The sequence below is a fragment of the Thermobia domestica genome, chromosome 10 (assembly GCF_964235325.1).
Source record: "Thermobia domestica chromosome 10, izTheDome1.hap1.1, whole genome shotgun sequence".
Lineage (NCBI taxonomy): Eukaryota > Metazoa > Arthropoda > Insecta > Zygentoma > Lepismatidae > Thermobia > Thermobia domestica.
In genome coordinates this window covers 205,745,568-205,772,958 of record NC_137463.1, presented here as the reverse complement: position 1 = coordinate 205,772,958, position 27,391 = coordinate 205,745,568, and the positions used below count along the sequence as shown (strand labels likewise).

Sequence of the window (27,391 nt, the reverse complement as noted above, 5' to 3'; positions counted from 1 at the left end):
TCTGGTGCATGGAGTCTTTGGTTTGATTCCAGCTAGCGCCAAGGGAACTTTGTGGTAGACAAATACCACGTGCACGAGTTTCTCATGGTTCTCCCGTTTCCTTCCACTTTCTTCATTCCACGATTTCATTCATTTTTCATCATCACCGTCTCCTTGAGCCTAGCCGGCAAAATCGTGAGACGTAAAGCTTAAAGATATTATTTGCTTCCAAAAGGATCGTTGACTTCTATTGAAGAGATCGGAAAATCCATGATTTCACCCTTCCCTTAAATTATTTGTCCTTTCTTGTCCCCTTAAGTGTATCTTTATATACATTCCACATTTCCTTAAGGAAAATATACATATTACAGTGTTATCCCAATTTGAAAGGGAGGTAGCTTATTTAAAAAATATATCGTTTATGAAATGAACTAGACCCGAACAAACAGCCAAATACGAAAGAAAAATGGAAACATCTAATTTAATAAGAACAGAAAGTAGAATTGAGCAAATATATAATTATATATAAAAACAATTATAAATAAAATTATACAATTTTATTTTTAAGTGAGTTTATGTCCACTATCGATGAGCTTTTATCCGCACTTCTAGTGTAATACTGGCAGTGAACTTATGTGCGGTAGGCTTTTTGCCGTTGAGCTTATGTCCTACACTCGAGCTCAACAGCAAACATCTTATTAGTGTGCATATTAATGTGCACAGACAGCACTTATTAGTACTTAACCTTACGTATACCCTATCAATTAACTAATTTATAGTACACTAGACTCTCGCTAATCCGGCCCTCAGTAGTCCGGCCTCTCAGTAATCCGGCGCACATTTAACCAAAAACATGTGCACAATGAATTATCATGCGCATGCGCAACAATGCTTAGTTAAACAATGATTTATATACTGTACGTATTCTTCACGTTCGGAATCATACTACTCAAGGACTAAGTTCTCTTTGAAAATTAATGTATATTGGGATTTAATAAAGTATATCCTCTATGTTTTAAAATTATATCCTTCGATTTAATAAAGTACAGTACACTATATCCCCTGTTTTCAAAATAAATAAAAAAACAAGATAAATAAATAGATAAATGTCAGATACTCAATAATCCGGCACTTCCGCTAATCCGGCACCCATATGTGCCAAGAATGGTCGGATTAGCGAGAGTCTAGTGTAACTATGTAAGAAGTGCCTTAACAATGTTAAGTTTATAGTTTTGATAATAAATTTAATTATGGTTTGTTTTCTGAATTGTTTTCTTTTCAAGAGAATTGCACACAAAATGGCAGATTCCTTTGCAGAAAATCTCAGTTTTGTTTCAACCGCCAATCATCTCACGGAAGTTGTACAGAAAGGCGATTTTATTGTATTTCTCCTACGCTTGTGTGCGACGGAGAAAATAACTGCCAAGAAAGTGACGGAAGTGACGAAATGGATTGTAAGTACTTTAACAATATTTTTTTAAAAATTTTTCTAGTCATCTTAAAAAGTATTGAGTTTTATTATACCGGTAAAGAATGATGTACAAATCTCAAACATTACTTCGAAACAAGTGAACCGATTTAAACAAAGCGATCAGTGCGTAGAGAGAACTAATTATCTTCTCTACTAAGGGTAATAAGTAAACCGTACTTATAATAGCCGTTCCTTTAAAAGTCATAGTACAGATTGAGAATAGCGAGCAAAGTAGAGATTCATTATTTTATGAGCAAACTTATATACCATAAAAACGATATAGTGAAATCCATGTATCAACTTGCGCTAGGTTGTCATTACAAACTAGCTTCGAGGTTCACGGTAGGGTTAAGCTGAGGGACTCTCAAGGTAGCATAAATCTGCGTCTTTAAGCGGGAATGTGTAAGCGTGTTCTACAACCTGTCCTGGGTGGTCACTACTAGCTGGATTTGTAATATGATTGCACAACAATGAACCACAGTTTTAAGTACTATTTCTGTGTTGGCCCCAACATAAATAACTTCTTTTAACATTATAATTCCTTTAAGAATTAACACATTTCACCTTGTAAATTTGAAGATAGATAATACATTCGAACAGAATAAATAAAGGATCTTTATGCGTCACACTGCAATATTTTCTGTATGGAGGATTGTATCGTACACAGAGTTCATTTTTGTTGTGTGTAATTTCTTCACTGTTATTACATATTGTTATAGATATGACACTTGTATATCTTAATTACAAATGTAATACTCTTTCATTCTCCTATAACACATTTTACTTGTAAATTTTGCTAATATCCGGATTCTATTTTTAATTGTTATTGAATCCAAGCTCCTTCTTACTCGACTTAGGCATTCGTTTATCTGGATATTCCTCCGAGATACCTGAACCATTCTTCGCTAAATTTGAGATGGAGATTCGAGAGCGCGCGCCGAATGTCGTAAGGGGTACACGTCGCGATGGAACATACCATTGAGGATTAATCACGGAAATATTACATCTTCAAGATGAATGAATCGTTCTTCATCAAATTTGACATTGTTATTCGAGACTGCACGCTAAGTGTCATAAGTGGTGGCGTGCCCCAAGCAGACATACCATTGAGGAATAATCACCGAAAAACGGAATGCTCATAGACTTAATATTGGAAAAGCATTTGTCGCGCGAATTCCCATTGCAAACAATAGAAAATAGAATTTTCAGCATTACAAATAGGGCGAAACTCTTTTCGTTTTGTTCTTCGAACATAATTTTTCAAAGTCACTATGCTTTTCCTGATATGCCAAACTCAACTATTTGCATGTCGTGTTCGTTCACGAAAACAAATGATGTACTAAACATTCTGTGAATAATCCATAAAAGTCGATCGCTTTGGTTCAAATTTGCAATTAATGCATACTTAGTCGGTATTAGTAGCAAAAACAGTCAAGCAAGGCAAATTTAAGAGACGAAAGTTACAATATTTGGGGATTCTGACAAAAGTATACCATAATAATATCACAACTCTAAAGTCAATATTCAAAACACAAGCCTTTATTCCTGAAAAATTTAAAAGAAAGTGAACATTCCTTCAACTTAAACATATCTACAATCAAGTATATTCTCAACAAATATTTTACAAAAGCTACTGCTATCGAATTTAAACTGCACAAATACTTCCGTAGTGTCGCTTCCATTTCTATTATTCTCTTTTTATCTTCGCAACTCTCTTACAGGGAGATTTTTATTTGTTACAAACTCTAGTTTACATCTTCTGTAACAGTCATTTTCAAATCACCGAAGTATGAGAAATAGGAACAAGCTTTAACGATCGTAGAAATAACGAGGTACACATACAGCATGGAAGTGGAGGGGACGAAGTACGATATTGAATTATAGAAGTGTTGGCAGTGTATGAGTGTACGAGTAGTTACGGATCCACGAGTAGTGTATCTGTACAAAACCATCGACTGGACCAACAATGCTCTTGTTTCTCATTCAACTAAAAAGACTTACTTGTAATATTCTATCCTTTATTTTATTTGACTGACATTTCAAACAAACTTACTCGGTTTATCTTCAGAGTTACACTAATTCGTGGAATAACTGAAAGTAATTGTAATTAACGTAATTGTAATTGTTACTTTGTTACAATTTTATGTTACAACATTTAACAATTAGTATTATTACAAATTACATTTTGATTTTTCTATATTAAACGTTTTCTTAATATTATTATTACACTTGTTATTTCCAAAAGTAAAGTCGAATCCAAACTGCTTAAGTTAGAAACTTGGAATTTAGACAGTACACCAAATGTATGACATACGGTACCGAGAAAGAAATTTTGGAAATTTAACATGGAGGGGGGAAAGAAATTAGGACTGCAATATGTCTATGCCTTGTGATTTCTTTAAGGTTAGATACATTAAATTTGGTATTCAGACTTTCAATTTAAAGTAATTTAATATGTGTTTCAAGCGTTGTTTGGTAATTAATCTAGAAAGGAAGAAAATGGAGTACGAACAAAGAGAGGTGTGGGTTATAATTATTATATTAAGACGTTCATATCTCGAAATTCCTTGAATATAAATTGGAAATTGGAAATCCGTTGCATATAAATTTGAGTGTATTGGAAATTACTTTGTATTCATTAAGTCATATTCTCTCCTGTAAAGGATAGGGACTTCTGCTAGTTTATATATAGACTTTTTGGTAGTGTAAATAGCGTCTAACCTTACGGAACACGACATTGAAAAACTGGATAAGGTAGACTGCCATCAATAGAAATGTAAGCTATTTTATTGTGAAAGAAGTGAGATCTCAGAAGAATATAGATCACTGGTAGTTGAATATTGTTAGTTTGTAAATTTCATCCTTAAAAAAGAGGTATTAAAATGTTACGTCTTTTCTATAACCAGCAATATAGTGATTAGATATTGGGAAATTTGTTGGGATCATAAATGAGCAGGGTGAGTTTAGTTTAACTTTTAAGGTTGCCCACAAGGCGAGATGACACGAGACAAAATTTTCGTTAGGAGATATGAAACGGGACAGCAATCTTCCCACATAAGCTAGTGCACTTTCCGACACGACGCATCACTTTCTCGACTCATTTTCAAAACTAGACAGCCTTATCTCCTCTTTCGTAAACAATCTTTCCAACTCCTATACAGATTGAAAACAGTTGGTTTAATACTGAAGTATTTTATTTTCCTCTGTTATTCACTGGGATTACAAGATTTTATATAGTCGTCAGTTTTGTATCACTCAAGATCCCTTCGGAAGTACACAAGTTTTAAATTTAAACCTATGAATGAACTTGTGGATTATTGTAGTAGCAAATTAAAGACGTTGAGGATGGAACTGTTAAGTTCACTGATCTTTAATGCGCAAACTTTACACGATAATATGAAAAGCGTGCTAGTTTTACAAGATGCACATGGATATAAAATGAGACTTATACTCCCTGTGGAAATTCTGATATTTAAAATGTACAGTATCGTTGATAATGGCCACGGAGATCCAGTGCGGGGAGGGCTTCGGATTTGAGGAACTCTCTCAAGCTATGAAACTTGATTTTCATAGAATTTGATTATACAAGTTATATCTTAAGTTATACGAGTTATATCCAATGAGTTCTCTACCTAGACAGGAAGAAATGCAGATAGGCTCACCTGGTTATCACTATTTTTCGATGTAGTGCCCACGGAGAGCTATGCACCATCGCCACTTTGTGAGCAGCAAGAAATCCCAGAGAAAAAAATAGTCTTTGTCATGGCCTGCAAACCACTGGGACCTCGTCGGACGCTGTCCCCGCAGGTGTTTCTTCAAGTCTTGGTGTCACACAAACATTCTCCACGCGGCGTGACACAAACACTCTGCTCATAGCCACTGAGTTGCTCCGACTGACTTCAATTTGCACAGCGGGATTTCCCACAATGCCCTTGGCCTGCGTGTCAGGCGTCATTATGCTCCGGCCCTCCCTTCCTGTCTAGGTACATAACTTATTGGACGCCCCTCGTAATTCTAAGAGATGAAGGAAGCCAGTTTTACCGTTCCTGTATATATATATTCTTTCTGCTTCTTTTGAAATCTAGAAACTTTTATAAATAGATATAACTAACATTACTTATTTTGTTTTTGGCTCATTTCATTGCAAATGTGCTCCAAATTTAAAAATATGTATAAGAAAATTGTGAGAAATTCTTAATACCAACAAATGGAACGATAAATTCATAGTTATTATGCAGTAATTTGTTTTCTCATTCCCTGCATATCGACCTAATTTATCATATGAATTTATTGTCTTCTTAGTGTAAGTGAACCGTAAGAAAAAAGTGAAGAAGTACCACAATATTTTTGGTATTCTTATTTCTGGTTCTTTAAAATTTCCTCTTATCTTACTTTATTTTTCCTTCTTCTTCTTAGATATATATATGATCCTTAAATCAATTATTCTCTTGTCTTCCGCTTGCTTTTTATTCTTATTTTGTTCATGGTTCTTTGCTTTATTATTCGCCGAGAGAGATGCTTCTATTTTCTCTTATGAGTATGCATATATGTTGTTGGTCCTGCAGAGCTGGTGCTCACTCAACTGGGTAATTGCTTTTTTAATATCTCGCAGCAGGACCCTAGCAGCACGGTCCGGACTCTGAACGGCAGGAACGAAATGACGGGATCTGTTCGTAATGTCTGCGAAATTAGACCATTTGTCAAGTCTTTAGAAAACTTTTTTTTTTTTAAAGTTATTGAACAATTAAACCGAAAACACTATGTGAATTCAAAATAATACGAAAGTTAATAAGTAATTTTGTGAATTCAAATATTCGTTTCTTTTCTTCCTGTATAATTGATATTAAAATTGTTCAAACTATGGCTCGCACACTACACATAAAGCAAAGGAACTCGTTGTGGCGTGCTTACCAATTCTGAACTCATTAAGAACTGTGGGGTCGCGGTGGCTCAGTGGTGAGCGTTCACCTCTGATGCTTGGGGTCTCGGGTTCGATTCCAGCCCCCGCCAAGTAAACTTTGTGGTGGACAAACACCGTGTGCGTGAGTTTCTTCGGGGTGCTCCCGTTTCCTCCCATTTTATCATTCCACCATTTCATTCATTACTCATCATCGCCGTCTCCTTTAGCATTTCATTTTCATTAAGAACTGCCACTGATATATATATAAAAAAGTAACTGCTTTATAACATTTAATTAATTGATTGATTCGGTTGGATTTGATGTTTAATTGTATTTTAGCATTCGTTTACAGTAATGAGGCTCTATGAGATGTGGATCCATAGTTTAAGGTGTGATCCAAGTCTTTGTAATGTATTTAAATGTCAAGATTCTCTCACTGAAATCAAATAGGCGCGCGCGCTACGCTTTCGACCAACAGAGAGATGTTGACTGATTGGAGATAAGTAACTCTTATTTAAGCTCAGAGGTTACACGAGACGTGAACATAAGAACGGCAGTCAAGAACTTCCCGTAATTTCGTTGTAACTATTTATTACAACAATATCGGTACACAGTCACTTAATTGCTTTTAAAATAGTCTCCTTGAGAACACACACACTTGTTTCACCGCTTACTGGAATCAACGCTGAAACTCCTGTTTTGGTATGTTTCGAAATTCAGCTGTCGCGTTGGTTTGGATGTTTTCTACAGTGGCAAAATGGTTACCTTTTAGGTCTTTTTTCGATCTTGGGGAAGAACCAAAAAATCCGCTGATGCTAAATCCGGTGAGTAGGGAGACTGAAAGAGGAAGGGAATGTTCACGTTCAAGGTCCCACAAAATACACTTTTCTTCGTCCTAAAGTCTTCTTTCGCCATTCCTATCCTTGCTTTAATTTCACATTCATATTTCATATCATTTTTAACAATACCACCTTTTTCCAAGGAAAGCACAATAACAACTTAAGTCGCAAACACTTGTTTTTAAAAAAATAACTTTAATAACTACAGTAACTATATTAACACTCGCCCAGCGAAGATACTAGAAATATCGTTTCCGACGAAAATAGGGTCATTTTTGACCCATCGATATTTTATTATTATTATTATTTTTTAAGGAAAACATAGTATTATTACTAGATTTCCAATTGATTTAAAGTTTGATATTAGTCATGAGCATATTGATGTTCAGTGGCGGATCTAGCAGGTAAAAATTGTGAGGAGCAGCCAGAAACAGACTATGATAGCTTCAGCAATTTTTTTTCTTGCTATATAATCAGTTCACGAAATACTTCATCTTAAGTTTTCAAAAATTTTTGCTCGGACTCGGGCAAAATACCGCACAGAAAACAGACGCACACAATTTATTTACAATCTTCGAATGCATGAGTGAAACTGGACTTAAATGTTTGATATTTACTCCGACAGGCAGTGTTACCAATTCGTGAAGGGAAATTTCCCGTCCATAAACATGAAATTTTCTAATATGACTCAATGTTTCCCGTAAATAAATAATGCACACAATCACACCCAGTTATTATATTCATATCAATGGTGGAAATGTGATATTTCCTTCCAAATATGTAGGATATGAGATAATTTTCTTGAAAGTAAGTACCAATGGAAACGCATGGTACAACTTTTGTATATTATATTATATATATACAAAAGTTGTACCATGCGTTTCCATTGGTACTTACTTTCAAGAAAATTATCTCATATCCTACATATTTGGAAGGAAATATCACATTTCCACCATTAATATGAATTTCCCGTTTTCTGGGATTTTTTGCCACCTGGCAACACTGCTGACATGTTGGAGCATGCTAAAGGAATAAACAAAGAGTAGAAATGATCATGCAGAGTGAGAAGATGGCAACAAATCGGACGGTATGAGGTAGACAAGACAAATAAAATATCCTTCACGTAAACAGCGAGGACCGCGTCATTCGAGACCCAGACAAAGAATTGTTTATTTGTAGCTGACAAATAAAGAATGCTAGGTTAATAGAAATGCTAGTGCATGGTATGTAGGTTAAAAGGAAAAAAGTTAAAATAAAAGTTTTATGGGTCAAAAATGACCCGATCTCCGTTGGGCGAGTGTTAAACACTGTAGTGGATGAGTAACCAAATCTGGTATGTTTTGACGTTTTTCGAAGAACCGAAATTCTTTAGAAAATCCAGGAAGAAGGTAATTGCCCTTTGTTGCATCCGCTGCGGGCGCCTATGGTTAGTGATAGAGCGCTCAGTTCTGGTGTCACAGGCTCTGGTTTGATCTCGTAGGGTTGCCAGATTTTTCAGAGAATAAAGGTAAGCTTTTACGATTTTTAGGGTAAGAAAGGAAGATATGTGATATTCAGAACTTACATATCAGAACACATGTGTGGGTTCACATTTTAAAAAATGTAGAATAATTTGAAAATTGTAAACGGGAAAATTCATTAAAAAGGCTTCCAATATATATAAAACACAAAAAATATTACAATTTCCGATAGATGTTCATGTGATTCGGATATCATTTTAAGCTGCAGGTTCTTTTCTCATATAGCTTCGGTTCTGGATGCTAATCTCTAATCTACTAAATATATTATACAAATAATTGCTGCTTTTTAGAAGTATTTTCCATCCCTCAAAAGCCTCACCTTCTTTTTTATACATTCAAAAAATCCTTGCAGGAGATATCGAAATTAACAATTTGAAGTTCTACTTTTATTAGTTCACAGTAGTTTCTGTTGCTGACATCGATCAATCGAAATTGCATCATGATTTAGATGTTCATCTACTAAAAGGAATATGCTAAAGCGAAATTATTCTTAAACATAAGGTTGGACAGGACAGATAGTTTAAATAGGACATAAAAACGCAATATACCTTTTCTCTGTGAATCACTGGGTTGCTCTGTTTTATAATGTGTTAGAAATCAATTCCTCTAATTTGATTCCTCACCAACTCATAAAAACATTTTTAATAATAGCTAGGGCTATAAATTGTTTTATTCATTAAAATATGAAAGATATCATTTTACAAGGAAAATAAACACGTGTCAGAAAACGTAAAATTTTCTGGAAAATCGTAAGATCTGGCAACCTTTATCCCCGGCATGTGAGTTTGAGTGACAACGAGGTTTAACATATTGATTATATCATAATTTAGTTGAAAAATGTTCCAAAATAAATTCGCATTCAATATTTATGTGAGTAACTTAATATACAGATATCCGCCTCCGTTGTATTTCAGTACGTGGTATAGATCCCTAAACTAACTGAAAGAATTATACTGACCGCGACGAGTCGTGAAGCCTCGGCTCTAAACAAATCACAGAACTGCTTTCCCTCACGTGCGATGCATCGGATGAATTCGGTACGAGTCGTTGTGGAGTTGCCTTCCGAACGCACACTTGTGAAAATGTAAACCAGCAGAAATGCACCAAGACCGTTGTCAAACTTAGAGGACATAGCATACGAGCCAAAACAAACAGCACTTAAAAAACTATAACACGAACACTAAAAGTTATTCGAATGAAACGCTAACAATAATATTAGCAAAAATATATAGAACAACGACAACAAAAAATAATAAAATGAAACTTAGCAGCAAAACGACAACGCTGGTTGTTGGTTGGTAAAATTGGTAGATCTAGGTCAAGCTTCACGACTCCTCGCGATCACTATAGTGGGTGAAGGTGGTATGTAAGAAATTGTACAGTTGGAGAAAATTGAAGACGCAAGTTTGTCCGTGTAATATACACCCTTTTTTGTTTCTGAATCTCTTCATTCAAATAAGGAATCAATTTAATGATGTGTTGTGTAGCAAGAAAAACAGAGGAGACGTTCATCCGCCGCTAAAACCCATTTTTTCGAAAAATGTAACATGACATTTGCACATGATCCTCTGCGAATAAGTTTTGCAAATAATAATTCACACAAACTTGAAGGTGTTGTTGTTAGCACGAGGTGCAATCAAATTTATTTCGTTTCTTCTGGAGATCTTGTCTATTTTATACCAAACGTTGTCTGAAAGGAGGATCAACTTTCAAAGCCATTTGTATTGGGAATTCTAAAGTAGAAGAAATTCTGTTGTCCGTTTTGTAATGAACCTAATGCCTTTTATTTTCTTACATATTTACAGGTTACTTCCAAGTTATTCTAATTGTGGGCATAACAATGGGAACAATAACGGTATTGCTACCAGCAATTATATTCTGTATTTGTCACCGGAAGAGGTCTCGCCGGAAACTTGCTGCTCAAAAGCAAGAGTTAATGATGCCATTACGACCAATTGGCAGAAGTCCGTCCTATATTTCTAAACCTATTTCTGAGTAAGTAGTTGTGTTACTGTGTAATTAGTTTACCAAGATAGAGATGTTATGAGTAGAAGTACAGTTTTTTAGTTTAGGCATGATAACATTACCAGACAAACTGCAGTCATCTTGAAGAGTTGAATTCATTGTAATCACTTCCGTACACATCCGGAATACAAATATACTTGTGTTAACGTGAAGACTATATCAGACATATATTATAAATACATATATATATTAACTAACTAACTAACTATATGGCCTATGGAATCCGGAGGTGCAATGACGCTTTCACAAAATCTTTCCAGTGATTTCTTCCTTAACCAACTGGATCCAGTTTCTATTTTGTATTCCTATTTCTGCGAGATCCATCTTAATATTGCTCTCTCATCTGCGCCTAGCTCTTCTTAATGGTCGTTTTCCGATTGGACTTCCAGTTAAAACTTTGAAAGCGTTCCTACTTTCTTCTATTCTGGCTACATGACGTCATGATCTGCCCACCTGAGCCTCCTAGACTTGATGATCCTAACAATGTTCGTCAGAATGACTTTTTTCTTTTAGGATATGCGACCATGTTTTGCAATCATACAGAACAATATGCATGATTATCGTTTTATGTATTTTAAGCTTTAAATCCGTCGGCAGAATTCGCGACGACAAAAGATTTTGAACTGAATAACACAAATTCCCTACTTTTAGTCGACATTTATCGTCTTCATTAATATGGTATTACTCTGTTAATATTGATTCTAGACATATATCTATATATTTAGGATAAATATTTAGTATATATTAAACCTGCCTTCAACGAACCCTATAATAAAGAAAATTTGTCTTGAATGGGAATATTTCACGTGCCCATAAATTTAGGAACAAAAACTGTTGTGAAAAAAAAATGTTTTCAATTTCCTATGTATAGTGTATAAATTTGGGTACCCGAAATTATGACATCATGAACTGCGCATCCAAATATCTAATCTATAAGAAAAGATTCGGGAACGATTATTAGTTTATTTAATAACATTTTGTAGATATTATCTGGCTCATTTTTCATATTTTCAATATCTTTCATTGTCCTTAAGTTATTCAATAAAATTTTAAAAAGTAGGGATGAGCGTAGCGTAAGATTAAATAAAAACAATATAATCTTTAAAGTAACAATTATATTTAGAAAAGATGTTTTAAAATTTCAGATAGTGGCACACAATTTTAACTGATTAATAAATATACAATAAAACATTTACATTTCACCTGGTGAATATAAACAATTCAAAACTCTTTAACGGACACGTACAGGTTTATTTAGAACTGCTTCATTTTCTTTTCCTTTCGTCGGTGCCACCAGAATGTGCAGTTTTCTAGAACATTTCCGAGGTACTTCGTTATTGTTTCAACCTGTTGATATGATCCAATGGAGTAAAGTATGGACTGGCAATCACTGAATATGTATTCTGCAGGTTTGATTTCTACTCAGGTCGTGAGTGTTATTATTGTTCTTTCGTCACATATGTATTTCTCATTATCTCCTTCAACCTAAAGGAGAAAACAGTAGAACATAATGATCAAAAACAAATAAATACTGTTTAGCCACAGTTTTACGCTGTACCTCATATTTTGTATGATTCCTCGAACTTATCATACATTCCTTTAACATTCGTACGGAAAATATTTTAATGTCATAAATGTAAATATGACCAAATTAACTTTCTTATTCATGAACTAGCAGCGTTCACCCCGCTTCGCTGCGGTCACCCCGGAACGCAATAAACTTTGTTACTTAGATAATTTTTACTTTTTCGCGTTCAAGTGATATGATAAAAACCATAGAAGATTGCAGTAAATCTTAACATTATATCGCCTGTCATTTATGTTAACCCGCCCCGCTTCGCTGCGGTCATCCCGGTGCTGGCATATTGTAAAAGTGTCTGTAAAAATAAGCAAATCAATTAAAAAATTTTAAACAGAAGATTCAAGCTATTTTCCGCTGTATATCGCCTGTCATTTATGTTAACCCGCCTAGTGACACGGTCATGCGGGTTGCATATAAATACGTTTATTTTTACCTATGATGAACTAATAACAAAGGATTTGTACGTTATGGACACTTGAATGGTCAATTATCTCAAGACACTGGTAATTAAAAATTAAAGTGATATGATAAAAACCATCTAGGGTCCAAATCCTAATAACCCCCCAAAAATGAAAGAAATTGGTTCAGCCGTATTAGCGTGATGAGCGGACAAAGGATTTTGTACGTTCTCTTTTATATATATAGATATGAGTATAGAAATATCCATTTCCAAATATTAAAAGTGAAGATTAGTGTCATAAAGTTGTATACCTAAATGACTCAAAGGAATTCTTCGCTTGCAATAGATCTTTTCAAAATATACCGTGCTTAGAAAATTATTTTCTGGGAGATAATTTAATTGTAGAAATTTCATTTAAAAGATTCAAAACTGTAATATGTACGACAATATTAATAAAACAAAACTGACCGAAGTACCAATATATATATATATATATATATATATATATATATATATATATATATATATATATATATATATATATATATATATATATATATATATAATACTTTGTGTAACAGTTTATGCAATATGTGTAACATCAACTTCATCAGATTATTAACGTCGAAGGTGGTGTTATGGTGCCGAAAACTCTTACACAAGTATTTGGTGCTTTGGTTAGTTTTGTTTTGTTAATACTACCCAATATTTCTAAAGCTATAATGAACAAGATACATGTAATATATTTTGTAATTTACACATTTTGGTATTTCTAATAGGTTAAAATTCTAACCCGTTCCCTCGGTATGCTTCTTCTTGCAACGATTCGTCCAGTATCAAAAGAGTTGAGTTGAGTTGATTTTAGTTTAGCGTCCCTTTCAGCAGCGAGGCTATATGAGACGTGGACCTACTGATTAACGTGGAATCCGAACCACATGAGCTCCCGCCGGGAATCGAACCCAGGTCTCCCACGCCAAAGGCGCGTACGCTAACCGTTTAGCCACGGAGGAGCTCCCAGTATCAAAAGAGACAATTGCAAATCGGGTAACGAAATTACTTCCAACCTTCGTTTTTAAAATCTTGAGAGGTCTGGTGGGCTCCATTTATACATCTACCGGTATCATTAGTTGCAAATATGCAATACAGTATTAAATATCAGTAATAATTAGCGAAGATAAGATTAAGTAGAAATGTCTATTGGCAGAAAGTAAAAGATAAAAAGATTAATTGTGTAAGTTTTAAAAATCTTGTTGCAGAGTATAAATCGAACATTAATATAAAGTTAGAAACTCTTAGGTAAAATCATACAGGATTGTTGCGATAATAAACACTAAAAAACACGAAAAATAGTCATCAGGATCACTGTAGTATGTATAGCGAAAACTTGATTTGTTTTATAATTGTAATTATTAATATTGGCAATAACGCTCCACTCATTTTAGAATATACTAATTTGAAATTTAAAGTACTTTTAACATTACTGTAAAACATAAACAGATTCAGTGTTTAATCAATTTGCTTTTGATCTTGTTTACCCTTAATGAAGCTACGAAGGATTTTAAATGTATTGTGTTACACCAAAATGAATACCCACAATTGACAAGTAGTATGTTCATCACTGATAGGAGAAATTAAATAACAGTAACTGAGATCTGCCTAAAATTTTGTTTTTCACAATTTTCTCGAAAACTACACATGATAATTCGTCTTCAGACATCTAATTTTGTTCATCTCAATGTGATCTCTCCATTGATATGTTTTATCTTTGGACAATATCATAAGAAAACAAATAATAAACTTAGATCGTAATTTTGGGCTATCTCTCATTAAACATACTGCCCTTGTATGCTGTCGTCTTGCAAGTTTAATTAGTGTTAAGTGCAGGATTAGTTTCAGGTTAACGTACGTACGAAAAAATTTGCTTTTACTGATTTTCTCGAAACCTACGCATGATAATTGGCTTTTAGAAATGTAATTTTTTCATATCAATGTGCTCTGTCGATTGATATATGTTTTACCTTTAGACAATACCTTAGTAAAACAAATATAGATCACAATTTTGGGCTATCTCTCATTAACCGTACTGTATACTGTCGTCTTGAAACCTTGATTAGTGTACACTTCAGAATTAGTTTCAAGTTAACGTACGCACAAGAAGCAAATTTGTTTTTCTCCCACATATAATTTTGTTAAGTTCGATAAAGTATATCGATTGTATGTGTTTGATCCTTGGATTTTTGTGTGTTAATTCATAGTAATATTGCAGAATACCTCTTATCTACAGTGGGATGCTTTCATAAATATGATATTTTCCTTTGCTTTTAAATTTACCAAACAGTTAGGGTGCTAAGTCCCATTTGGTTCTTTTTCTAAAAAAATGCACTTGCTTTTTACAAGCCCACTTCATCATAATCTCTTGAATCAAAATCTAAAAATAGGATCATATTTCTATGGCCATAATATCCATCGGAAGAGAGTTAAGTTGGAAATTTCTGCAGGACTCATGCAAAATTGTATAATTATCATAGTTTGGGTTCTGGTTTGCGCCCCAGTTTTTACCTTCTAGATCCACCACTAGTGGTAACCAGATTTTTTAACAAGACTGTACATTCACAGATAGAAAGATATTTATTTATAAGCACTGAATTAGAGCAAAGAAAAACGGTTTTCTGTAATACTTTCAAATACTATTTAGACCCAATTTTCACTTCATAACCGTCATTAGTAAAATTCGGAAAAGTATCAAAATCATATAGACAAATTCTTAATATTCCTGCATTTAGTTCAATAGCTCGATTCTTCAAAGTTAACAAGTGAGGAACTAGCAGAGAACAGAATTCTTGTGAAGTCGATTGTGAAGTCGACTTTGTGCAATAGAATTCTTGTGAAGTCGATTGTTTCTTAGTAATAAGCATAAGAGGAATAAGGAGTGGATGCAGCTAGCATGGATTAAAGAGCTTCGATTGATCATGGATCATAATTCCAGGATTTTCACTAGTTATCTATCTATATGTCGAGCGTCGTAACTTAATTTGTTTCTGGGGGTGCAAGCATTAATATTTGGGCCCCCTAGAAAAAGTTTTTTCTGCCCTCCCGCAAAATTCGAAAATATGCCCCTTCTTTCCATCTTTCTCTTACTCTTTGAGGACTCTTCCGCACGTCCCTCGGCCCTTTCCATACATGATAAATTAAATAAGGGGACAATATTGACAAATCTCAAAGCCATACCTATAAATATTATTTCTAAGGACCCTAATAGTAGACATTTTTTAAATGAAATGGGCCCACGATTCATTTTTGTTTTACCTTTTATGTAACGTAGTGAACATCTTTGGTGCTTCATTTATAATTTCATGTTCGTATTGTATATGGAGTAAGAAAAGTTTGTCATAAAAGAGGGATCCCCCCCTCGAACGGCGGCGAGCTTCCCTGGAGGGGCAGTTGCACCCCTGTCCTCCACAAGTTACGGCCCTGTATATGTCTGATCTACATTTTTTTTTTTTTGAAGAACCGGCATAATAGTTCAATGTAAGCAACAGATACCAATATAAGCTTCATGAGCATATTAATATCATAATTATAAATTACAATTTTATTATGCCCATGAACTGTATTACCATCGACACAACTTTATTAACGTATGTAATACGTCACGTAGTAACTATTGTGACATGTTTTTCAAAAACTAGGTCCGAGATGTAAACAAAGTGTTTATGACTCATTTTAAATCGAAGGTCTTAACCCATACTAGTTTCATCCACTCATGGTAGGTGTGGTCAATACTTTTTTTTTCTTACCTTCTGTCTCCATAAGTTATTAACCATCTATTTTTCAATTAACGTTTTATCAATTCTGTAATTAAAGTTTCTCTTTCCCGGAATTTCTTGAAAACGGTATGTCACTGTCAAATAGCATTAAGTGTCTGTGTTATAAATTTCTAACAATAACTATGTTATATTTTCTTTTAGCTCACCACCACCACCCTCAGGAATTTTATCTCCTGCAAGTGGATTTAGCGATCCAGACATAGAACCACCACCACCTCCCCCGCTTATAGGAAATGGTTACTGCCCTGCACATGGACTAGGTCCTGATCCACGGCTTTCTAACCATTATTACACTCCAACAGTGCCCAGTTATGTCTGCGAAACGCACGGTTACATGCCTCCGCCCATTAGCGGAGGTGAAGATAGTAGTCTAGTGTCCAACTCGGATAGTCTACAACACGAATACATGGTTACACCAGTTCCCACAACACCAGCCTCGCGACGTCACGCTTCAGTGTACACTGATAAACTTATCGACTTGGACGATAGGCAACTAGAGTCAACGCTAAGCGATGATTCACGGGCGAATAGCCGATGTGCTGTTCCCATCACTCCTCGGTCTTCCCCATTGCATTCCATCAGCAACTACTCTTCCAGTGATTCCACGTTCCGTTTACACTCAAGAAGTTCCTCTGAGAATGTCAAATCAAATTCTCCAATGAGAACTAGAAGTGGTTCCAATTCTCTACAAACAAAGGCACAATCTGCTCAAACTATGACAGGGTCGCCAGCAAGACTGTGTAGCACCGTAACAACGTTTGGTGTAAACTTAGATGAAATTCCAACAATGTCGCAAAAGGCCACGGAAGTATGAAAGTGGATAAAAATTCGTAATACGCTTGTAGCTAAGTGTGTTTGTATGGTGAATATAGTAAAAGTGTATGTGATAAACAAGAATGTTTATGTCAGCGCTGAATGTCGTTACAATTTTCAGCGCTGAATATTTCATCAGATCAGAAGTTCAATAGTATATATTTGAAGAGGTTAAAGAAGTATGAATATTGTTTCTGATTGAAGATACAGTGAAAATCAAAACGTAAATTGTTTTAAGGACCATCTTTCTTTTGAGATAATATTTTAAAAGAAAAAAACTAGATTGAATATAAAAGTACAGGGTGATTTAAAATGACCTACTGATTTTGTACATCCATATTACGAGCTACACATCGCATATAAGTAATCTAGCAATCTTTGAGAGAGAAACTTCTAAAGATTAGTACAACCACCAGAGCGCTTGCCTAATGCACAATCATGCAGCATAATCATTTGAAGACAAAATAGCTACTATGTGCTTTACCATTTATAAACTGTTTCCTTTCTGCTGAAGACACGTTTATTGGGCTAAGTATCTCGTAATACTAAAAAACCAGCCTCTTTCTTAAATGAGTGAAGAGCCAAAAGATTGCATCTTTTTGATCACCCTCTACTGAAATCAGGATAGTAAGAGATTAATAGAAAATTGCCTTATCTTGCAAAAGATAAAGTATTATTTATATTTACGTTGCTGTATGTCCCTTTAAATTCATTTGCATTGTCTGTTTCACACACATTCGTTAAATATGTTTTTCGATTGTTTTGTTAATGATACATTAAAATTTCCCTTTTAAATGTGTGAGTAGTGTTTCCATGTACCCGATGATTTATAGATGTCGGTGTGTTTGCTGTCAGAATCATGTCTTAAATTTTTGGTGATTACTTGAATTAAAAATTAACATTATCTCAAAATGTATTGAAACAAGAAAAGATTTAAAGTGATGTTCAACTATTTTCATTGATAGAACAAAAAAGTATTTTCTTTGAGACGTATTAGTTGAATAATAGCAACTTTTCGCATACATTCATTGCATTACTTTCGAGAAAATATTAAATTTTCAGCAAAATCTTAAAAATTTCGAAATTTTGACGAGAAAATTTTATAAGCAGATTAATTGTACCATTATTTGATAGACAAGTTAAATTTGTGTGTGTTTGCATTTTTTTTTTACAGAAGTTCTTCAGTTTTGTTTTATTTTATATAAATTGAATAGAAAGCATCATAGCATCATTCTATACTTCAAAATACTTTTATTCAATAGGATGATTTTTTTAAATATTATTTTCGTGAAATGAAAAATAGTTGAACCTAGTATCAAAAATTTACGTTTATCTGGTATAGCTCTTATAAAGATATTAGCTGCTTATTGTTACAGTAAGTGGTCCCGAACAACTCAAATCCAAAAAGCTAAAAATAATAGCACAAATCCACTGTTAAACGTCAACTTAATTGCGTATTGTAGTCCTTTGTGGGCAGCTTAACATATCAACAATGAAATTGCATGAATAGAATAGATATTGGCCACTTTTTTGTTATCAAGGTAACATTAAATAATGTCTAATCACATGTTATTGTAACGATTGTTGTGAGACAGACTATTAACTTTACATAAGGATGCCAACTTCTTTTTCTTCTAAAAAATATGGTAGATTTTGTTACCATGTTTTTTGCCATGTCCTTTGGCTATTACGAGTGAATAAATATGCATACATTTGAAACTTTTTTATTACACAAAGTTCATATAAAATTAATTACAAAGTTTCTTATGTAATACGGGTTTCTCTCTCTAACTCTCTTTCAGAATCTTTCGAGGGTATTTCCAAAAAAAAAATCGTCCTGACATTTAATTATCACGCTACGTGGTAATAAGCAGTTCATAACATATATTATCATCAGTGAATGAGATGATGTATCAGTTCCAACTGTGTAACTGTGTTCGTTTATTGAAGGCAGTAACTTAAATCTGTCGCTTTGCGTTAAGTTTGTATACTATATAACAAAGTTTCAGTCCACACGGCTGTTGTTGCTTAGACTGCAGTAAGATACAGTATCTGTCGTACAGTCATGAACGGGTTATTACCAGTGGTATGACATTTCTGTACCAGTCGAGTAACTTTTGGAACTATCCTTGTAGTATGAGTCACATAACCTGCATTTCCGCTACAGGTGAGCAATATGCTTTATGCTGGTTATTTTTAACGTTTGCTATCATTTTTTAAGCGTATATCAGCTATGAGCTCCCTGTTAAATCAAATCGGGAGACAAGAGACAGGTAAAAACTGTGCTAATACGAGAACTTCCGTATAAAAGGGGAAAGTTGACAACCCCGCTTTTACATAATTACTAATATTTAATAACATAGCGATCGCAACTTCAATTATTTTCTATTTAACCAACACTTAATGCAATTTTAAATAGTTAATATTGATCGAAATAATGTGGATATTGTATTACGATAAAAGCAAAATATTCCTGAGTATTGTGCCATAAAAGCAAAGTATTGTAACTGAAGCTCATAGGTAGAAAAGAATTTTTAACTGTTTCATCATATACCTCGTCGAAAGGTTGTGAACACTTTTCAATATATGCATAATATCACTATTGGAAGGATCACATAGTTTTCAGAAATGAATAAAAAAATCTAGTTGCTCAGATTGCACATCTGAAAACAATATCTTTAACAACGCTGAAAATAGCAACGACTACGAATTGCTAACGTAGAAAAAGACTTACTAGTGTTCGATGTTTACATTTATACTCAATGCTTGAAAATCGAAATAAAATAATTTATTATTTTACATAAAAATTTACTTCATACTAACATACTGTATTAAACAAAAGTAGTTTTATCAGTAATTTATATCACTTACTTTGTTTATTGTTCATAAGTTATGGTGAATAGTAGTGTTAGTCTAAAATGTAGTGTGATAGAAGTAAAGAAAGAAGTGTGTGGTTAATATCTTTAACCATATTATATTTCAGAGATGAAGAAACATGAATGATCCGTAATGCCGCTATGTTCTTACGAAGTTATGTTCATTATCCGACAAGAACGGTTTGATATCTCAAGACACTGAAATAATTGTAATTTATAAGCTAAGGCAACATTTGGTCGATATATACTTATAACAGTTTATCTACAAGAAATAATTTCAGTCTAATATTTAACTGCATTTCACGATCTAACTAATTGTTATACTATTTTAACTCTAACTTCAATTTCTGCCAGCTAGCAAGTCTTTATTGTTGAGCTATAGTATGATCTTTTACATTTAATATTTTATGGAATGAATATTAATAATTTTACAGTTCAATTGGAAACAACACATTATACTTAACGTATGTTTTTTAGAAAAATCTTTGTGGCATAGTGCATCAAACTATGCTTCTTCGGAGAAGGGTGATAAATTTACTTCATTAGCCTTGGCTAATTATTAATCTCAAGCAATAAGGATGATTGAGACATTTAAAACAATGTTTTTTCGTTAAAACAATGGAAAATATTTAAGAACGATATCCTGAAAATTCATTGCATTGTCTGATTCTGTACATATACGTCAAATTCAAGTTGAGATTGGATTTAAGAAACCTGAAAGAAAACATACCAAGTTTAATTAAATTTAGATTTTTTTTAAAATGAAAGTTATCGTATCGTAAGAAGGGAAGTGATTATATTTATCGGATTCTTTCACTGGATATTGTGATTTCTATCAAAATATCCAGTGATAGGAAACCTGCTTTCATTATTTGTTATGTTAACAAACGAGAATTTATGCAACTGTGTCATACATGCAACTGTATGTATTACTAACACAATGAAAATTGAATTTGTATTTAAACAAGCATGTTAGCTTTTTATTTTAAAAGAAATTATGCCAATTATAATTACGATTTTGTAGTCAGTTTAAGTCATGTATAACACTTTTAAGTTCTATTTAATACGTAAATAATAAAGTTTACTTGTTAATAATTTCAATCAATATTTTTGGTTGCTGTATTAAGATAACAAGAATGTTATGATTCATTTATTTGAAAATTTAAGAACATTATAGAAACCATACCAAATTTATTTATATTTTTATTTGAAGTATGGTGAAAATAAAATTACAAAATATTTTCTTGTAAGGAGTTAAATAAATGCAGAACACTTATGTAAATAAATATAATACTATTTTTATATTTTAATGAACCCTTTTAATATGTATATGCATAAGACTATTGAGACTCAAAGTGGTATAAATATATTATATTTTATGACATTCGAGAATACTTTTAAGATAATATCCTTGCTATTACATACATTTCTATGAACAAGGAATAAAAAGTATTTAGCTGGTACTCGCTGTACTACTCATATAGGTACCTTAAACCACTACAGTTAGTCGTTGACTTAAATCCGACGTGACGTACGACTGGTTGTAAAGGTTAGTTAGGTGATTACTATTACCAACTACCTATAATAAAAGCAATAACGAATGAATTACTGAGAAATCTACTACTAAGATTAAAAATTATCTGTAGCGGATTCTTGTTAATTTGAATTTGGATAATTCGAATAAAAGTCTATTTCCTTTGCAAACTATTGAGAACAACAGTAGAAAGTCGTGGATAAATCGAACTTTTAAACCTCGTGTTAGGTTAAATCAAGGTAATACAGTACTAGAATTCTTAGTGTTGGACTAATTGCAAACAGAATGCTGTTACAACTGGTTTTCAGCTATCTAGAGGCAGCTGTAGTGAGCAGTAACATAAACACACACTCTATCTTATGATGAAAAACATAGAGAGATGAGACTGGCAATGAAGTAAAGAAACGGGCTATGTAAACCTCATCTGAATCTTCCGAAATCGTAGAAAATTTCGAATGTGATCATCTGTTCTTAAGATGATCTACTGAATATCAATCAAATGTACTCATAACGTCTGGCACGTAATAAATGAAATTGTTTCTTTGGCAGTGTAAAAACAATTCAAACCAAACGAAGATCACTTTTTTAAGGTAAGAACAGATAATTAAGGTTATTACTCGTCTATGTGGATTCGTGTGAATTCAGTATGTGTGGAACTGTACTATTCCGTGGCATGTGTGACTTAATTTATGTATGAGTAAATGTCCTTTTGTTTGTGGTATTGTTTCACGCGAATAAGATTCTCCCTTAAAGTATACTGCATAATGTTTCTTCCATGTAGGAACAATAGCTTTGTTCACTTAAGTATGTAGCATATTTTTGGATAACTAAATTTTTGAATAATTTCGAACATCTTTTTTCTGTTCCGTTGGACTTAGATGTAAAAAGTCTCTGCTCTTTAATTTATACATTAATTAATATTATTTTATGTTTCGTACATAAAGAAATATTTACATATGTAGACAGTGTTTGAATTTAACGTCTTAAAAATTATGAAAATATAAATGTATAAAGAATCTCAACTAGTAAAATCTAAAGCTAAAAACTCTAAAATGAATAATGAAAAAGATAAAATAAAAAATCAGTAGAATTGAAGACTATACGTGAAAAAATATTTGTATAATAGCGGTTACACTGGACCAGAATTTGTACGAAACTTGGTTTTGCGAACCTCGCTAATTTATATGAATTAAATTAATTGATGTTCAAAGATGCTTATTCATATGATCACGTTGTAACGTTACCGTGTCTGTAAACATTAATTAACTTGCTTAATTCGTATGAGTTTGTACGTCCAAAGTTTGTGGGAATTTTGATCCAGTGCATCCTCAGACTTAATCTTTGGTCGACAGTTGATCAAAATGGTATTTTAGATATTATAATAGGGTACCACATGGCTCATTGTGACCAAATCGATTACGACCAGGTAGTTGCAACGAAAGTAGGTCGTACATTGACGACTAACTGTACTTTGAATATCTAAGAATAATTTGATATTATGTAATAATTTCACCTTATTTTGGTTAATCGTATATAAATTAATGCAATCTGAAAATCTTTTCACAAAATTAAAACAAAACTAATTAGTTTTGTTATAACCATTAGCTAGTATTTGGTTTCTTTTCTTTAAAAAATAATAAGCCGTATACTTAAAGTTGTACATGTCTTCAATTGTTCAATTATTTAACAATGGAAAATTTTGTTGTGCTTTATGAAGTATATTTTATTTGAATGAGTTGGTAAATTTCCACATAACACCACTTCAAATTATTTGAGTCACTTCAAATTTTAAGTTGTGTGAGTATAGAAGTTGTAGTCATCATTTGGAGAAGGCAAGTAACAATATACTAGTCGACAACATAGTTTGCTACATATATAGTACGTAAATAAGTAACAAGTAAAATAAAAATAAAAGTTAGTTACTATTGGGAACAAGCGACAAACATTTTAGTATCACACACTTTCGCAAAAACACGTGAGAACTTACCCTAAAGTATGTTATTTTGTTCAGCTCGATCTCATGTATAGTTGATCAATATTTTATTTAAACAGAAATCAAAATTCAAGATTTAATAACAATTTAATGCTATATCTCATTAATCATAGCATGTACTATCTTCTTGACAGTACCATAATGAACAGCTTAATAAGATTACATTAGATATTAGTTTTGACACCAATAAGTGGCATGGTTCTAGTATAGCATCATTTTTTTATGTTTACAAATTACTTGATTCTCCATGTTTTCAAAAACTACGCATGAGATTTTATCTTCACGCATACCAGTTCGTGTATCTCTATAAGTTCTAACGATGTCTTATCTTTGGACAAATTTGTTTCTGTTAAACGCCAATAATTAATATTGAAGAATTTTTCAAGTGAAGAAATTACCCAGATTGAGGAAGTTTTATCAACCATTTCAATAATTTGACCAAACCCAAGTAGCAAGAAAGCTTTTTGCCAGTTGGGTGTTTGGCTTTTGGCTTCCTACGCTCGTCCTTTCAACGAGTGCTTTCAGACAATCTTTTCTTGTACTTGGAAGCGGTACTTTAGATTCTTCACAGGGTGTCATAGTATCATTGGCCGTTGATTGGCTATTCACTTGCCGCCAGCGTAAAACGCTTGAGTCAAGCTTGAATGGAACACTGAATGCAAAGTTACTCCCATGTAACTTTGTTACTGGAATCCTCGTTACGGTGTGCTTGCACGGTTTCCAATCAAGCTGGATGCAAGCTTGCAGACTTTCAGTGCAAGCTTACAGCAAGCGGTTTGCAAATTTTCTCTGCTACTAGAGAAGTAATATAAATACCTAATTAGGTGCATGTCTTTGAGACAGTTCACTTAATTCCAAATTCGTTTAAAATTACAAACAGGATGTATTTTAATTTCTACTAATCTACTAATCTAATAGGTTTACGTAGCAAAATTGATTCATTGATGTCATCCAATTGATTGATTGATTCATTGACTGATTGGGGTTTAATGAGAACGTCAGCAACAAACTTACATATGTATAAAGGTGTAACATTTCGTTAATGATAAAATATATTCTTACCACTTTCAGTCTCAAAGCACGACTATAAAAAGTAACACTTTATTATTAAGAAAAGAAAATATTGCTATGTTTTAACAAAAACTGTTAGTAATTTAATAACACTTATTGTTATGTTTGGCATACAATATTTATAACCTATTTAACAATATTCTTAAAATGTAATATCTTTATATCTTTGAGCGTATCGAGACAATATTTAAATCTCATGGACCAAGCTAACCTCAACAACATAGATACGCTTTGTTTGCGAGTTAAATATTCTAATAAATATTTAAGTACTGTAGTGTTATATGTTATGTTTTGGGTGTTGATACTGAATTGTACCAAAGAACAAATTTTGAATTCTAATTCAGCACTGTTATTTCAGTGTTGCTTAATACAAAAATAAATAAATATAAAATCAAATAACTGAATTGGTTATGTTATGACAATTATATACATTTAGACTTTGTTAATTATTCATACAATATATATACATATGAATATAGATTGTAATGTTAATTGTGAGAAATGTTTTCATATATTAAAACTTATAAAATATTATGTTGTTATCGTTATTACAATTATATTCATTCAAAAACTATCTGCGCTGTGGATATAGATACTTGTTATTGTAAGAAAACACTTGAAACATATACTTATCTCCTTGTGCATGTATATGTTCTGCTTGTGTATCAATAGAACTCACACTAACCTTTGGGCACAAGTGTATTTTAATGCTATAATTGGTGCTAAGTTCGAAGTATGACGGCCCCAATAAAGAATTATAAAGTGACAAGACGCACCACCCACCATCAGTTACGAGAGAAATGTAATAAAATGCAGTTGGTTTGAGTTACTTGTATTGCAGAGGCTTTTGTATAGTTTTTTTCATAAACGGATTAAAAAGCATCCCTCCTTCTTACCTCAGGAAATACGTTGTTCTCTCCTCTCTCTCTATCTATCTATCTATCTATCTATCTATTTATATCTATCTCTTTCTTTCTCTGTTTCTTACATATTTAATTTGTGTAAGTAAATGGCCCATTTCATGCAGCTATAATATAGTCAAGGAGCAGATGTAATTCTGTTGGATTTTGAATGAACGAAATGTATCAATGGTGCGAATGAGTTCGTTAATAATGCATGCAATAGTGTATTACAGGGTGTTTTGTTTGAATTTGTGGCAGATACCGTTTATGTTTTCATAAATACAAAATGGTCGCCATGAAGGATACCACCTCCGTTTCCCATCTATAACTTTTTTCTGGGTAGTAATATCAATATAACTGTAAGGACCTTTTTATCTTCATAATGAAAAGGCTAATCAAAATGTCCTTATACCCAGACAGTTCTCATTCCACCCTATATATATATATATATATATATATATATATATATATATATATATATATATAATATATGGGGATGTACCCTCAAACATAACTGACATATATTCACCGATTTTTGACTTTTTTGTTTGAAAGCGTATACTTCTCTGGGTAACATGTAAATTTTATCAGGATTTGATTATAGTCTTTACTGCTAGATTATGAAACACATCAAAGGGTGCAGTTTTTATGCCGTAATTAACCGATATTTTTGTATGTTCACCCATATCTTGAACATAGATACACCGATCTTAATTTTATTCTTTATTCGTTTTTAAGACCACTTCCGCTGTGGTCCCGGATAAATTTCCTCAGAAGTTAATGAAAGTCTCCCGATCAAGATCACTAAATTCATTAACGTCTGATAGTGTTAGCACCATAATTGTGTGTGATCATGCATATATTTGATATAAATGTATCAATTTTGTTAACTCTTTTACCTTTCATTCAAAAAAAATATCAAAATCCGGTCACCAATATCGAATTTATGCGTGAACATATACACAATATAAGTGTTCACTTTGTTATGCTGAAAGAATAACGTCTTTGCACTTTTTTACTTTTCTTCAAAATACCTAGGTAATCACTCTGACAAATGTTATAAACGAATAACTGAGACCATGCTTTTCAGAGTGACTATCTTGAGTTTATGAAGTCATTACAACCATCTGCCACAAGTTTAGACAAAACATCCGGTAGTACATAATTATATACATTATTGCCAACACATTCCTATTAGTCGTAAACTTTCTTCTTTCTAAATCTCACGAACTAGGATATTTACTACACTTGCCCTTGCACTAATATGAACATATCATTAAAAGAAGGGGAATATTCCACCACTTTTTGCCAAAGTGAGGTTTAAAAGCCAATAACTACACTTTCAGAAAACGCATCCATTGTACTATTGGGAAATAAACTTTACAATTTTATTATTTTGACAAATCTTCTATGGTATAATAACACAAATCAGCTAAACGGAATGTTTCCTTTCTTTAAATCATACGTTCAATTATGTGAAAAGAAGCGTCTGTATGAACAACTGTTCAAGAAACTTGTAAGAAAAGTATAAAAAATTTTCTTTGCAAACATTCTTCACATTGAATCCTGTAATGGAAAGAAATTGGCTAAATAGAGTAAAATTATACAAATGATAAATAAATATTGAGTAATGTATAATCCCTGATTTGGCTCTTACCT

At 33.0% G+C, this 27,391-nt stretch overlaps 1 protein-coding gene across 1 annotated transcript in view; it reads left to right on the top strand.

Annotated features, from left to right (window-relative positions):
* The window catches only part of LOC145662944 (uncharacterized), a gene marked incomplete in the record, with an annotated part of 1,119,390 nt that extends 1,093,457 nt beyond the window's left edge, over positions 1–25,933 (top strand). Inside the window, 3 exon segments of the mRNA XM_081728979.1 lie at positions 1,263–1,433; positions 10,515–10,704; positions 16,685–25,933. Coding sequence (XP_081585105.1) covers positions 1,263–1,433; positions 10,515–10,704; positions 16,685–17,357 — 1,034 coding nt within the window.
* Between the last annotated feature and the right edge of the window lie 1,458 nt (positions 25,934–27,391).